Source organism: Mobula hypostoma, chromosome 7 (genome assembly GCF_963921235.1).
Source record: "Mobula hypostoma chromosome 7, sMobHyp1.1, whole genome shotgun sequence".
Lineage (NCBI taxonomy): Eukaryota > Metazoa > Chordata > Chondrichthyes > Myliobatiformes > Myliobatidae > Mobula > Mobula hypostoma.
The window spans coordinates 40,747,674-40,761,512 of record NC_086103.1 but is presented as its reverse complement, the minus strand read 5'-3'; the positions used below and the strand labels follow the sequence as shown (position 1 = coordinate 40,761,512).

The following is a 13,839-nucleotide window of genomic DNA, read 5'->3' as shown; positions in this document are numbered from 1 at the left end:
AAAAAGCAGTAGATATTGTCTCTCTGGACTTTAATAAGGCATCTGACCAGGTCCCATATGATAGATAGTCCAAGAGGTTAAGGAATATGGGATCCAAGGCGAGCTGGTTAATTGGATTCAAAATTGTCCTGGTGATCGGAGGCAGTTGACCATGATGGAAGGATGTGGTTAATAGCTGAAATATGCTGCCAGAGTAGGTGTTGGAATCAGATACAGTACTATCTTTAAAAGGCATTTAGACAGACTCTTATACAAGTAGAGCTTAAAAGGAAATGGTATCTAATGGACAAAATTGTCAGCATGCATATGGTGAGTCAAACAGCCTGTTCTTGTGCTGTACACTCTATGAATTTTAAATATTCAAAATAAATTTTAAAAATGAAGAAAAAGAAGAAAATTAACGATTAAGCTACCACACTGAAGACAGCATTAGGGATCAAAACACAAATCTGCACCCCCAATTGTTGGAACTAGGGCTAAAAATGCAGATAAAATGGTACCGCTTTGCTGCATTAATTATTTTTTGTGGTGTTATGCAGTTTTTTTTAATTTTACAGAGCGACTGCAAAGCATAAAATATTTGTCAGACTCTCAAGAAGCTTTCCTGCTCCACAAAACAATTAGGGCTTTTACAACCTCTGGAGACACATCAGTTCGCCACAACCAAAAGACCCTTATTCCTCATGGTACAATACTCCGCAAGATTTGTACAGGAGCACTGGTCTAAATTTTCCACTCTGTCTTCAGGGTAGTCATGAGTGTTTTAGTGTCATTAACTTAGCTCTGACTGTTAGATGTTTGTATCTGCACTTAGCTGCTGCAATAGATAAGCAGAGTCCCTTTTTTATCTTCAGGGTTTGAATTCAGTACAATGCTGGAGATTTTTTTTTGTAATAGGGAGTTCATTTTGAGGTTAAAAAGAGCACTAAAACTTGTAGCATTTTGAAATTTTTGAGTACCTTTTTACTGAATTAAGTGCACTATTATAAGTGCTTTATAGTCAGATACTAGGGCAGCTGGAATAAAGAGCAATAGTTATGTTAACAAACTCTCTCATCAAGTAGTGAGCAACAATTGAATCTGTTTTGCATAATAACTGGTAATAAAAATGATGTTTTGTTTCATTTTTTAGTATGCATTCATGCTTATATTGCCAGAATAGAATTTATGAATATAATATGCTATGGGTGAGGATGAAGCTTATGGGATTCCTGTGGACTTTGAAATACAGATATAAGAAATTCACTGTGATTCACAAGTCTGAACTAATTTGTTTCACCTCCCCCCCCCCAAAAAAAAGGCTCAAACTTCCTTGGTAGGGAATAGAATTTGTTATTCAAATCATCTTACAAAAAGAAGAAATAAAGAAAGCACAGATACATCCTGGTAAGCATCTCCCCGTAAACTTTTATAACAGTGTTTCTGGAATCCTGGACAGATAGGTATTGAGCAAAGAGCCAGAGAGAAAGGGCTTGGAGGAATTGATTGAGAGCCATTGGAAAAGTGTCTCAGTGAGAATGCTTAAGCACGTCTCTCATTAGAAAAGGAAGATAAATAAGAGGTTGGAAATGTATCGCAGGAAATATCTTGGAAATATTCCTTAATATATGAAGGAATTGGAGGAAATAGTTTCAAGATGACAGAGTAGAGTGGGTGAGATTAGGGAATACCCCATTAGAGAATAAATGGAAGAAGTTATTTTTATGGAGGATGGGAAGCCAATCAATAGGCAAGTTGAAAAGTTACCTCAGAAAGGAACTAGAAACTAAGTTTACCTCATTAGTGTTGAGTTGGAAGGAAGGGAAAATGGAAGGAAAAAGTATGTCCCCCTTTCTCAGAAATTGAGTTGCTGAGAATTCAAACCATCTGCAATCACCTTAAGGAGCATTACATATTGCTTCCAGATTTTGCTTGCATTCACCAGTTGCCAGTTCCAGTTGTATTGCTGTGAACAGGTCCCAACATGTTTCAATCAGATAAACCTCAATTTTATACAAGTGAAGATGTCCTGACATTTTGTTTTAAAATTATGACTAAATGCACCCATGAAGTTTCCGCACTTGAAAGCTGGTACCAAATTCTGCAAGATGTGACAATTTATGGGACTTACTGTATCCAGTGCTGAAAACTGATGAATGATTGCTGGAATTCTCATGTATGTCTGTAAATAATGTTTCCCCCAAGTTGCAATGAGTGTGCCAGATTGTGGTAGACAAATTACTGCAGAAGTTCAGCTTTCAGGATTGTTCACTAACATTGGTTAAAAACATCATTTTCAGATCACTTCTCAGTGTACCATCTAAAGATCAATTGCTAGTGAGGTAACTGTAGTTACATTGCAAAAGAGCTTCAGTTCATCTTGAATTTAAATAATCTGATCCTTTCATCAGCATGCAACAAGGTTTACACTCAGTGGCCACAAGATACACCTGTACACCCGCTTGTTAATGCAAATCATGTGGCAGCAACTCACTGCATAAAAAGCATGCAAACATGGTCAAGAGGTTCAGTTGTTCAGACCAAATATCAGAAATTGGAAGAAGTGTGATCTAAGTGACTTTGCCCATGGAATGATTGTTGATGCCAGATGGGATGGTTTGATGCCACTAATGTAAAGGCTCTGCGGCAAACCCGTTTTAGGCTCCTTCCACTACCATATCAGCAGGGGCTGAGTCCGATGGGGAAGTCCCTCAAATATTGAAATGGTGTATAATCCCAAGGAGGCACATAAGTGGCAATGGTGTTATGGGTCTAAAAACTGTGAACACTACTGAAAGTATTGACCATGAGCGTAAAATGTTTTGTACTGTTTATACTTTTCCATTATGTTTTATTAAAAATAAAGTTCATTTTTGAAATAATAAAAAAAAATTCCCTCCATTGATGCTGACTGGTTTGTTGAGTTCTTCCAGTAATGTGTGGTGTGCTTTCACTTCACATTCTAGTCTACACAGAGTGACCTTCCATTCTTTTCCGTATCAAGAATAGGTTTAATTCTGCTTTAAAATTGTTCCTACTTAATCCCCCAGCCACCCACTTTCCCCCTTACCTCGTCTCACCTATCACCTGCCAACTTGTACTTCTGCTTCCACCACTTTCTTATTCTGGCTTTTGTCTCCTTCCTTTCCAGTTCTGATGAGGAGTGTTGGCCCAAAACATCAACTGTTTATTCCCCTCCGTAGATGCTGCCTGACTTGCTGAGTTCCTTTAGCAGATTATGCCTGAGTTTGGCCACCTGCTCACGCTGGTAGGTTCAGCAGTACATGCAAATAGATAAACTCAAGCAAGATGATACCTCTATGCAGAAACTATGGGGCAGGCACCCTGTAAGGCTGATACAATTTTCTGCTACCGCCATTACCATATCTTATTGTTGTTGTAGAAAATATATTGCAGAAAATAGCTTATATTTCAGATTGTTAAAAATAAGATTGTTCTGCATACTGGAATATAATCTGGAATCCTGACTTTGACTTCCACACATTAAGGGAAGTGTTTCTATTTTATAGTACAAAATACTGACCTTAGGCCTATGATAGAGGAGCAAAATTAGGCCATTTGGCCTCTCAACCACATTCTCCTGCCTTCTCCCCATAACCATTCATGCCCTGACTCAACAAGAACCTATCAACATCCACCCAATAATCTGGCTTCCACTGTCATCTGTGGCAACAAATTCACCACCCTCTAGCTAAAGAAATTCCTCCTCATCCTTTCAAAATTGATGTTTCTCTGTTCTGAGGCTGTGCCCTTTGGTCCTTGTCTCCCCTGCCACAGGAAACATCCTCTCAATCTAGGTCTTTCAACATTCAATACGTTTCAATGAGATCCACCCCATTCTTCTAAATTCCATCAAGTACAGACCCAGCGCTATCATATGATAACACCTTCACTCCCAGAGACATTCTCGTGAACCTCTTCTGAACCCTCTCCAATATGAAGACATTCCTTCTTATACAGTATAAGGGGCCCAAAACTGTTCACAATACTCCAAGTGAGGCCTCGCCAATGCCTTATAAAACTCCAGCATTACATCCTTGCTTTTATATTCCAGTGTTCTCGAAATGAATGCCAACGTTGAATTTGCCTTTTTCACCATCACTGACTCAACCTGCAAATTAATTTTTAGGGAATCCTGTAGAACAACTCCCAAGTCACTTTGCACCTCAGATTTTTGAAATTTCTCCCCATTTAGAAAATTATCTATCCTTCTTTCTCTTCTACTAAAGTGCATGATCATGCACTTCACGACATTGTATTCTATTTGCCACTTATTTGCCCATTCCCTTAACCTGACTAAATCCTTCTGCAGCCTCTCTGCTTCCTCAACACTACCTGCCCCTCCTCCAAACTTTATATAATCCGCAAACCTGGCCACAAAGCCACCAATTCCATCATCCAAATCAATGACATATATGTAAGATAAAAAGAAGCATTCCTAACACTGACCCCTGCAGAACGCCACTAGTCACTGGCAGCCAATTGGAAAAGGCTCCCCTTCTGCCCGATCTTCGCCTCCTGCCAATCAGCCACTGTTTTATTCATGCTAGTGTCTTTCCTATAACATCGTGACTCTTATCTTGTTAAGCAGCCTCATGTACCGAACATTGCCAAAGGCCTTCTGAAAATCCAAGTAAACCACTTTTTCTCCTTTATCTATCCTGCTCGCTATTTCTGCAAAAAATTCTAACAGATTTGTGAGGCAGGATTTACCCTGAAGGAAACTATGCTGACTTTGTCCTATGTTATTATACCCAGATACCTCATCCTTAACTATCAATTCCAATGTCTTCCCAACCACTGAGGTCAGGTTAACTGGCTTATTATTTCTATTCTCTTGATTCTAATGATTCTTGAAAGATCATTACTAATGTCTCCAGAATCTCTTCAGCTACCTCTTTCAGAACCCTGGGCAGTAGTCCATTTGGTCCAGGAGACTTAGCTATCTTCAAACTTTCAGCTTTCCAACCACCTTTTCTTTAGTATTAGCAACCACACTCACTTCTGCTCCTTAACATCCTTAAAATTCCGGCGTACTGCTGGCATCTTCCACAGTGAAAACTGATGCATAATATTTATTCAGTTCATCTGCCATTTCCTTGTCTCCCATTACTGTCTTTTCAGCATCATTTTCAGCAGTCTGATATCTCCCTTACTCCTTATATATCCGAAAAAACTTTTAGTATCCTCATTGATGTTATTGGCTAGCTTGTCTTCATATTTCATATATTTTCTTATGACCTTTTAGTTTCCATCTGTTGGTTTTTAAAAGCTCCTCAATTCTCTAACTTCCTACTATATTTTGCTCTATTATATGTCTTTTCTTTTGCTTTTATGTTGGCTTTGACTTCCCTTGCCAGCCACAGTTGCGCCATCTTGCCTTTAGAACACTTCTCCTTTGGAATATATCAATTCTGCACCTTCTGATTTGCTCCCAGAAACTCCAGACATTGCTGCTCTGCCATTGTCCCTACTAGTATCCCCTTCCAATCAATTTTGGCCAGCTCCTCCTCTCTCATGTCTCTGTAATTCCTTTTATTCCACTGGAACACTGCTACATCTGATTTTATTTTCTCCCTCTAAAATTACAGGGTGAATTCTATAATATTGAGATCAAGGCCTTCTAAGGGTTCCTTTACCTTAGACTCTCTAAACAAATCCGGTTCATTCCCCAATCAAGACCCAATCCAGAATTGCCTTTTCCCCAGTGGGCTCAACCACAAGCTGCTCTAAAAAGCCATCTCATAGTTATTCTACTAATTCCCTCTCTTGAAACCCTGCACCAAATTGATTTTCCCAATCCACCTGCATATTGAAATCCCCCATGACTATGGTAACATTGCCTTTTTGATATGCTTTTTTCTATTTCCCATTGTAATTTGTAGCCCACATCCTGGCTACTGTTCAGACGACTGTATATCTCCCATCCGGGATTTTTACCCTTGCAGTTTCTTTTTACTCTACCCACAAGGATTCTATATCTTCCGATCCTATGTCACCTCTTTCTAAGCATTTGATTTAATTTTTAACAAGCAGAGCCACACCATCCCTTCTGCCTACCTGCCTGCCTTTCAATACAAGGAGTGTCCTTGGACGTTAAGCTCCCGACTATGATCCTTTCTAAGCCACGACTCAGTAATGTCTTCAACGTCATACCTACCGATCTCTAACTGCGGCTGCAAGAGCATCTGCTTTTTATTGCGTATACTACTTGCATTGAAATATAACACCTTCCGTCCTCTATTCGTCACGATTTTCGATTTTGTCCTTATGTTGCACTGCAACTTATCCCACAGACTGCATTTTTGCCCCGCCATCTGCCTGTCCTTCCTGACAGTCTCACTTCTGTTTAAATACCAACTGCCCCATCCTCAGCTATGTCACTCGGGTTCCCATCTCCCCTATTAAATCGGCCTAAACCCTCCCCAACTGCTGCCCCCCCCCCGCCCCGGGTTCAGGTGTAACCAGTCTCTTTTGTGCAAGTCATACCTTCCCCAGAAGAGATCCCAGTGATCCAGAAATCTGAATCCCTGCCCCCTGAGCCAGTTCCTCGGCCACGTATTCATCCGCCAAAACATCCTAGTCTCTTCACTGGCACAAACATAGGAAGCAATCCAGAGTTTAATACCCGGAGATCCCGCTTTTCAGCTTTCTACCCATCTCCTAAGTTCTCTCCCCAGGTCCTGCTCCCTTTTTAAACCTATGTCATTGGTGTCAATATGTACCAAGACTTCTGGCTGCTCACCGTCCTCCCTTAGAATGCAGTGAACCCGGTCCGAGACGTCCCTGCACCTGGCACCTGGGAGGCAACATGCCATCCGGGTGTCTCCATCACATCCACAGAATCTCATGTCCACCCCTCGAACTACGGAATCCCCTATTCTCCTCTTCTCCCCCTTTCCCTTCCGAGCCACAGCGCCAGTCTCAGTGCCAGAGACCCGGTCGCTGCGGCTCCCCCGGCTGGTCGTGCTCCTCGACAGTAACCAAAACGAAATGCTTTATTATTGAGGGCAGCAGCCACCGGGACACCCCGCACTGCACTTTTTCCGTAGACCTACAATCTTGACCTTTGCAATTATTTTTCCAAGGCTGTCTTGTGACTTTCTGTTCTAGAATAGTGGAAGGAGGATGTTCTAGAATAGTGGAAGGAGGATGTTCGCGCAGCACCCGCCCCCGCCCCCGCCGCTATCGTGCATCTGCCTTCTCGGGGAGGGTATTGAATCCAGCTCGCCTAGCCGAATTGAACAAGCTCCTGCGCTCGTTTAGTCAGTGTATTGTTAAGTCTCGTGTGTAAACAGTGAGCAGAGCTCAGGTGGCCGGGGGCGGCTGCAACCTGAGGCCACCCGTCAGCTAATTGCAGATTACTCCCCGCACCTGGTTGCCGTCTGGTCTGGGGTCATCCTCCTCTCTGCCGGGACAGGCTAGACTGGCACCCGCGCCTGCCTGCCTTCCTCCGTCCGTCTGCCCTCCTTCCCCCTTCCCTCCGTCTTTAGGTGACAACTATGATTCGTCGGATTGCTATGCATATTAATGAGGCTCCATTATAAACAGGAGGAGCCGGAGTGGATGTGCTCACAACCAAAGTCTATAGTGGGAAGGAGTTAACGGCGCTGGGGAGAGTAGAGTTTTTGACATCGGGACTGCTTGAGCATCGTCCAACCATGAAGGGTTTGCTGAGCGCCGCCGTCCTTCTCCTGCTCCTCGTCATTTGCTCCATTGATGTGGAGGGTAAGTTAATCGCTGTTGTTTCCTTCAAGCGCGCCGACCCCTACCTTCGCCCAAGACCCCCTTTGTCAGAAACTCGTCCTTAAAAGGAATATGGGTTAATAAATTTACTTGTACCCCTATAAAAACCCTACGTGAAAGTTACATTTAGAAACTTGTTCTCTAAGCTCCGGTTGGGATGTGAGGCTTCTTTTGGGATATAATGCAATTAATATCTTAGAGTTCATGATTTATGTAATGATATCACGGAACGATTTGTCGCTTTAATTCGCTCTCTTTTTGAGATACCAAGCAAACGTTTTGCCCTTTTCCGTAGCTTATAACTGTAAGTGTATTCGGAAAAGACCGAAGATCAGCTACAAAGACGTACAGAAGGTGGAAGTTAAAGCGCGATACCCCTTCTGTAAAGAGAAAATGATCTAGTGAGTTTTCCGAAGTCTTTTAACAATATACGTATTTTCAATTTCTTCGTGGCTACTTTTGACACAGTTGTAAACTTTCCTCTTGTGTACTTTGTTCTGCAGCGTTACCACGTCTCGTTCCAGGCGTCAGCAATACTGTCTGCATCCCAAATTGCCCAGTACCAGGAATCTGATCAACCATTACATCAAATGGATGACGACACACGCGTGAGTTGCTCTGTTCTGATAATGGGCTTATTATCCGGGCAGTTACAAAGCTCCTGCAGGTTTGAAGTATTGAGTATTAACTGTCCTGATAATGGGGTTATCCGGGCTCCTGCAAGTTTAAAGTATTGTTCGAAATAGAAGCTTGAGCGAAGGTGAAAAGCGGAGACTCTGGAAAACCGATTATGTCCTCGTTATTTGTCAGATCTTTGCTCGAGTTTTCCTATTCGACGGTTCTTTCGATCTGAAACTAAAATGTAAAATAAGCGTGTTAAACCACCTTTCTCCAAATTCTTGCTATCGAATGCTCGTGTTTCAGCTGCCTCGACTTTGGGCGTGTGTCTGTGGGGAAAGAGGGAGTAAACAGATTAATTTACATCTGGCAATAGCCAGACAACAGAATCCCGGGCAGACGCGAGATATTTGACAGTAATGATATACAAAACCAACTCTATACCCTCAAAGTAGCTTAAAATAAGATTGCAGGCATTTGAGAAGGTGTCTCGCCACCTTTTTCCAGGCAATTTGACATGGACAGTGAATGCTGGTTTTGTTAGTGGCATGCTTATCCCGAATAAATTATTTCTTACAGAAAAGCAGCCACAGCAAAGTACGCGCAAAACTTCCCTTCATTGGTAATATTTCCTGGGGCCATTAGGTTAAACAATGACCAACCCTTCCTTTGAGCATAGATTCGGAACAGGTTTAAATATCTTCGAATCGAGACAATGTGGGTTCCAATTCATTAACCTCCAGTGGAGTGAAATATTCCGGAAATCGTAACTCGCTTTCTACAAGACGAGCTTCAACAAATTCACATTTTAATCACGGGCTTTAATTTAGGAAATGGATTGGGAATTTGACAATGTTCGCTGATATTTGGGTCTGTACAGGAAACTACTAACATTTAGTGTCCAGAACGGACACTGTTCGATACCAGTTCATCCACTGAACTGAATGATGTTTGGTTCACTTTGCTATTTTGTCACCTCTCTGATGATTGCCCTATGCGTGTGCCCTGAGGTCCGTAACCCCTCGGTTTAATCTGGTCAAGAGGCGCATTAGCGCTGCGTGGAAGTGTTCCGGTGCGCTACAACTGCCATTACTGTACCGGACCCGCTTTCATCTGGGGTAACTATTGGAGGCAGAAACAGAGGTCCAGGTCATGGGAAGGTCAGACCCAAAGGATGTTAAATTCATAGGAAGAGTGCAATCAATAAGTAAACAAAGAGTGATAAACAACCAATGTCCCCCCCAAAAGGAAAATAGTGCAAATAAAAACAAGTAAATAAATAATTAAAACCGAGAACTTGACTTGTATAGTCATTGAAAGTGAGTCTGTAAGGTTGAAGATTCAGTTCCGAGTTGTGGAGAGTAAAGCTATTCACGCCGTCTCGGGATCCTCGTGGTTTTAGACTAATGATTGTCCCTGGTGGTGTGGGACCTGAAGCTCCTGTACCTCCTGTCTGAATGCATTAGCGAGAAGAGAGCATGGCCTGGACGCTGCTTCTTAGGTGTGGCGGGGCTTCGTGTAAATGTGCTCAATGATGGCGAGGGCTTTAAAATTATTCCAATATGCTCCCAGCATTTAACCAAGATCAACACAGACGGTCAAGCCAACTTTAAAACTGCAACATTGTTGTTCTCAGCGTGATGCCGAATTATGAGTGTTAAATTAGCTACCGAATGTGAGAAATTAAAGGATTATAGTACTGCAGACGCTCAACTCCAGTAGTTTTCCCTCTTGTGCTGGAAAAAAAAAGGGCATTCTGCCAAATAGCCGCGGGCTCCGTTGTACCATGCCCTTCATACTTATGTGTGTCTGTGTGTGATATGGCTGGAGTGACAGATATTTGGCGGGATTTAACTTTCAATGAAAGAAATGAGGAGGCATCAATCTTCTCCCCACAGATTCTGCCTGAGCTGTTGATTCTTTAAGCATGTTTTCAACCAGCCGCTGTATTCATTAAATATATTGTAACGTTAATATGCTGGAACATGCTGCCGCAGCGGTGGTGATGACCTATCGCGGCAGATATGCTAGTGTTGTTTAAGAGGATATTAGACAAATGAATATTTAAAATGTGGAAGGATAACGATCCTGCGTAGACAGAAGAGGTCTGGTTTCCATAGGCATAGTGTTCGGGACAGACATCGGCTAAATGGACGAATACTGTCTGTTCTAAGTACGTGGCTATGTTTAGAGGGATAAGGACCAAACGCGGGCAAGTGGGACTAGCTCAGACTGACACTTTGGTCGGCATGGACCAGTTGGGCCGAACGGCCTGTCTCCATTCTGTGTTACTCTGGTAATCTGAACTGCTTTAATTGGGGAAGAACACATAGACACTGAACCAATCCTCACTCGTTCTTATTTTCGACAGGACATACGTGGAATAGAATATCCACGGGCATGTGCACAGTGGCTGAGCTCTGTGTAGTAACGGAATCCTATTACGAAAGACGAATTCAAGATCTTCGTTTCCACCACAATGGAGTCCTATTTTCCTTTCCTGGTAACATGCTGCTTCAATGGTCACCCACCGCTACAAGCCCGCGGAATCTGGAGGCGTCGGGCAAGCAGCTTCCAGACCAGTATACAAACTTCCGTCATCGCGACTTTGCAAGTCCTCCATCAAATAAAAGGCGCGCGGAGGGAAGGGGGTTATTTTTCAATAAAAGTGGTGCAATTTGATATTTTTGTATTTCATTACCTGACATCCAGATTTATAAAATATGCACTCTCGGTTTTAATCTATTGTGTGCAGGAGAAATTCTATTTTATCTTGAACGCTATGAGTGGTTTACTTGTGTGAACCTGTATAAACGCTAACAGAGGAGAAAGGATTTGAAAAGCGCGTTGGGTTTTTTTTCCTCTGTGGAAGGGAAGCAATGGTGTGCGTTGGAGGGAAGAGTTGAGTGTGCCCCGGGTAGGGGTAAGTCCCACCCGTGGTTGGTAGGTTATTTGCATCCGTCTGTATTTTTGCTAATTTATATTACTTACTCCAGTGTGCTTTATGTAAATACAGCAATATTTTAGAAGTTCCAGCGTGACTCCAAGGAAATGCTGAGGTGTCGTTTGCTTCTGATGTATTTTCAAATAAAGTTTAAGAAATGGCGGGGAAAAAATCGAGTGCACTTTATTTTATGTTGTGCATTGTTTGGAGCCCCAGTGAAATTAGTTCATCTAAGGTTCGAATCCGCGATTCCTTTTGGGAAAGGGTGGTTCCTTCGCATAACTAGGATGAGTCAGGGAGCGTGATAGAGCGTGTTCCGTTGGCCCCACCGAGAGATCACACGGTGCTCTGCAACTGCACAGCCATGTTCCTTTGACGTTCCGAATCGGCATATATTTCATTCTAAGGTGTGGAAAGATTTATCAGAGACATATGGTTATCTGAAAGCCATCAACGCTCACCAGTAATCCACCTGATCAGCAGGGTAACAGGAGCACCGGAGGCAAAATAAAATGATGGCATTTTCACTGGCCCTCACTTTGTTCAAATACTGCGCATAGTGGTCACGTCCACATCTCCCTGAATGAACAAAAACATGGTTTGCCATTCCACAGTCCATTTCTTGAATCATAGAAATTTGGGCACCTAACAGACGACAGTGGTCCACCCTGTCTCAGAGTGAACTTGAAAGTAAATCTATTTCAGGTCTTTTCTTCCTACTTGATTTGGCTCTTCAGTTATTCAGCTAGGTGAGGGAGAAATTCTGGCCTCCTCCACTCTTCCACTTATGTTCCAGACTGTCCCACACTTAGGGATGGAAAAAAATCTCTTCTCTTTCAATTAGGTGTTTACAATCTATATCCAGTGGTTTTCTGAGCATGAAATAAGAGGTGTATGTCATTCATCCCTGGAGCATAACAAGATCATGTCTGACTTCCCATCAGAGCTGACCATTTCCTCTGGATTCCTAGATCTCATCCTAATCTACTCACAGAGAGCAATGAAAAATGTTTTAAAAACTCCAATTGCTGGAAATTTCAAATTCAAACAGCAATGCTGGAAACACTGCACTGTGAAAAAGAAGACAATTTATGTTTCTCGGACCTAGAATGTTAACTGTTTCTCTTTCTACTGTTGCTATCTAATTCATCATTTTCTATCTTTATTTCAGCTTTCAAGTATCTGCAGTTTTTCAAGAAGTTTCATCTCTGGCCATTGTGGCTTGGAAATAAATAACTTAGCAGCTATTTTCCTTTGTCCTCATAAAATATGTAAAGGTAGCCTTATATCTTTGTTTCCATTTATGCACATTTATTAATAAATTTAGGATCTTCCTTTTAGCCTGACCATGTTGCTCTTAGGTATGTGGTGATACTTCTGAAACAAGCATGAATCATTATGAATTTTCCATGTGTCTTCAACTGAAAAGTGGCCAAGCTCCATCCTTTGATGCACTTGTTAGAATTCTTGATATAAATCTTTGAATTTAATATTTTTAAAATTATTAACCTGCTCACAGACTTCAATGTTAAATCTTTCAGTTCCTCAGGTTACCAACCACAGATGCTCTACAAATTGTTTCTTCCTGGGTTATTTACAAATGTCTGAACTTACAAGAACTGTCCTTTCATTACCTACAGTGTCATGCAGCTGAAGTGCATTTAACATCATTGCCCATTTGTTTTTTCCAAAATTATGTCAGATGTATTAATGTCACATCTTGTAATAATTTTGCTGTTCGCAAACAATTTTCAAAATATTTCCTGTAGCAAAGAAACATAAAAACCTACAGCACAATACAGGCCCTTCGGCCCACAAGGTTGTGCCGAACATGTCCCTATCTTAGAAATTACTAGGTTTACCTATAGCCCTCTATTTTTCTAAGCTCCGTGTACCTATTCAAAAGTCTCTTTAAAGTCCCTATCGTATCCGCCTCCACCACCGTTGCCGGCAGCCCATTCCACGCACTCACCATTCGCTGCATAAAAAAACTTACCCCTGACATCTCCTCTGTACCTACTCCCCAGCACCTTAAATCTGTGTCCTCTTGTGGCAACCATTTCAGCCCTGGGAAAAAGCCTCTGACTGTCCACACGATCAATGCCTCTCATCATCTTATACACCTCTATCAGGTCACCTCTCATCCTCCGTCGCTCCAAGGAGAAAAGGCCGAGTTCACTCAACCTATTCTCATAAGGCATGCTCCCCAATCCAGGCAACATCCTAGTAAATCTCCTCTGCACCCTTTCTATGGTTTCCACGTCCTTCCTATAGTGAGGTGACCAGAACTGAGCACAGTACTCCAAATGGGGTCTGACCAGGGTCCTATATAGCTGCACCATTACCTCTCGGCTCCTAAATTCAATTCCACGATTGATGAAGGCCAATACACCGTATGACTTCTTAACCACAGAGTCAACCTGCGCAGCTGCTTTGAGCGTCCTACGGATTCGGACACCAAGATCCCTCTGATCCTCCACACTGCCAAGAGTCTTACCATTAATACTATATTCTGCCATCATATTTGACCT

The 13,839-nt window shown here is 42.2% G+C and overlaps 1 protein-coding gene across 2 annotated transcripts; it reads left to right on the top strand.

Annotated features, from left to right (window-relative positions):
• Positions 1 to 7,280: 7,280 nt before the first annotated feature.
• Positions 7,281 to 12,637, top strand: cxcl14 (chemokine (C-X-C motif) ligand 14). Of its 2 annotated transcripts, none has more exons than XM_063052687.1 (4): positions 7,281 to 7,728; positions 8,042 to 8,147; positions 8,250 to 8,354; positions 12,480 to 12,637. In XM_063052687.1, exons 1-4 carry the CDS (start codon positions 7,662 to 7,664, stop codon positions 12,538 to 12,540), a joined length of 339 nt encoding a protein of 112 aa, XP_062908757.1. In that variant the 5' UTR covers positions 7,281 to 7,661; the 3' UTR covers positions 12,541 to 12,637. The 2 variants fall into 2 exon arrangements, with proteins under 2 accessions (XP_062908757.1, XP_062908758.1); XM_063052688.1 differs by lacking the exon at positions 12,480 to 12,637 and adding an exon at positions 10,736 to 11,495 and having other exon boundaries at positions 7,316 to 7,728.
• Positions 12,638 to 13,839: the final 1,202 nt, after the last annotated feature.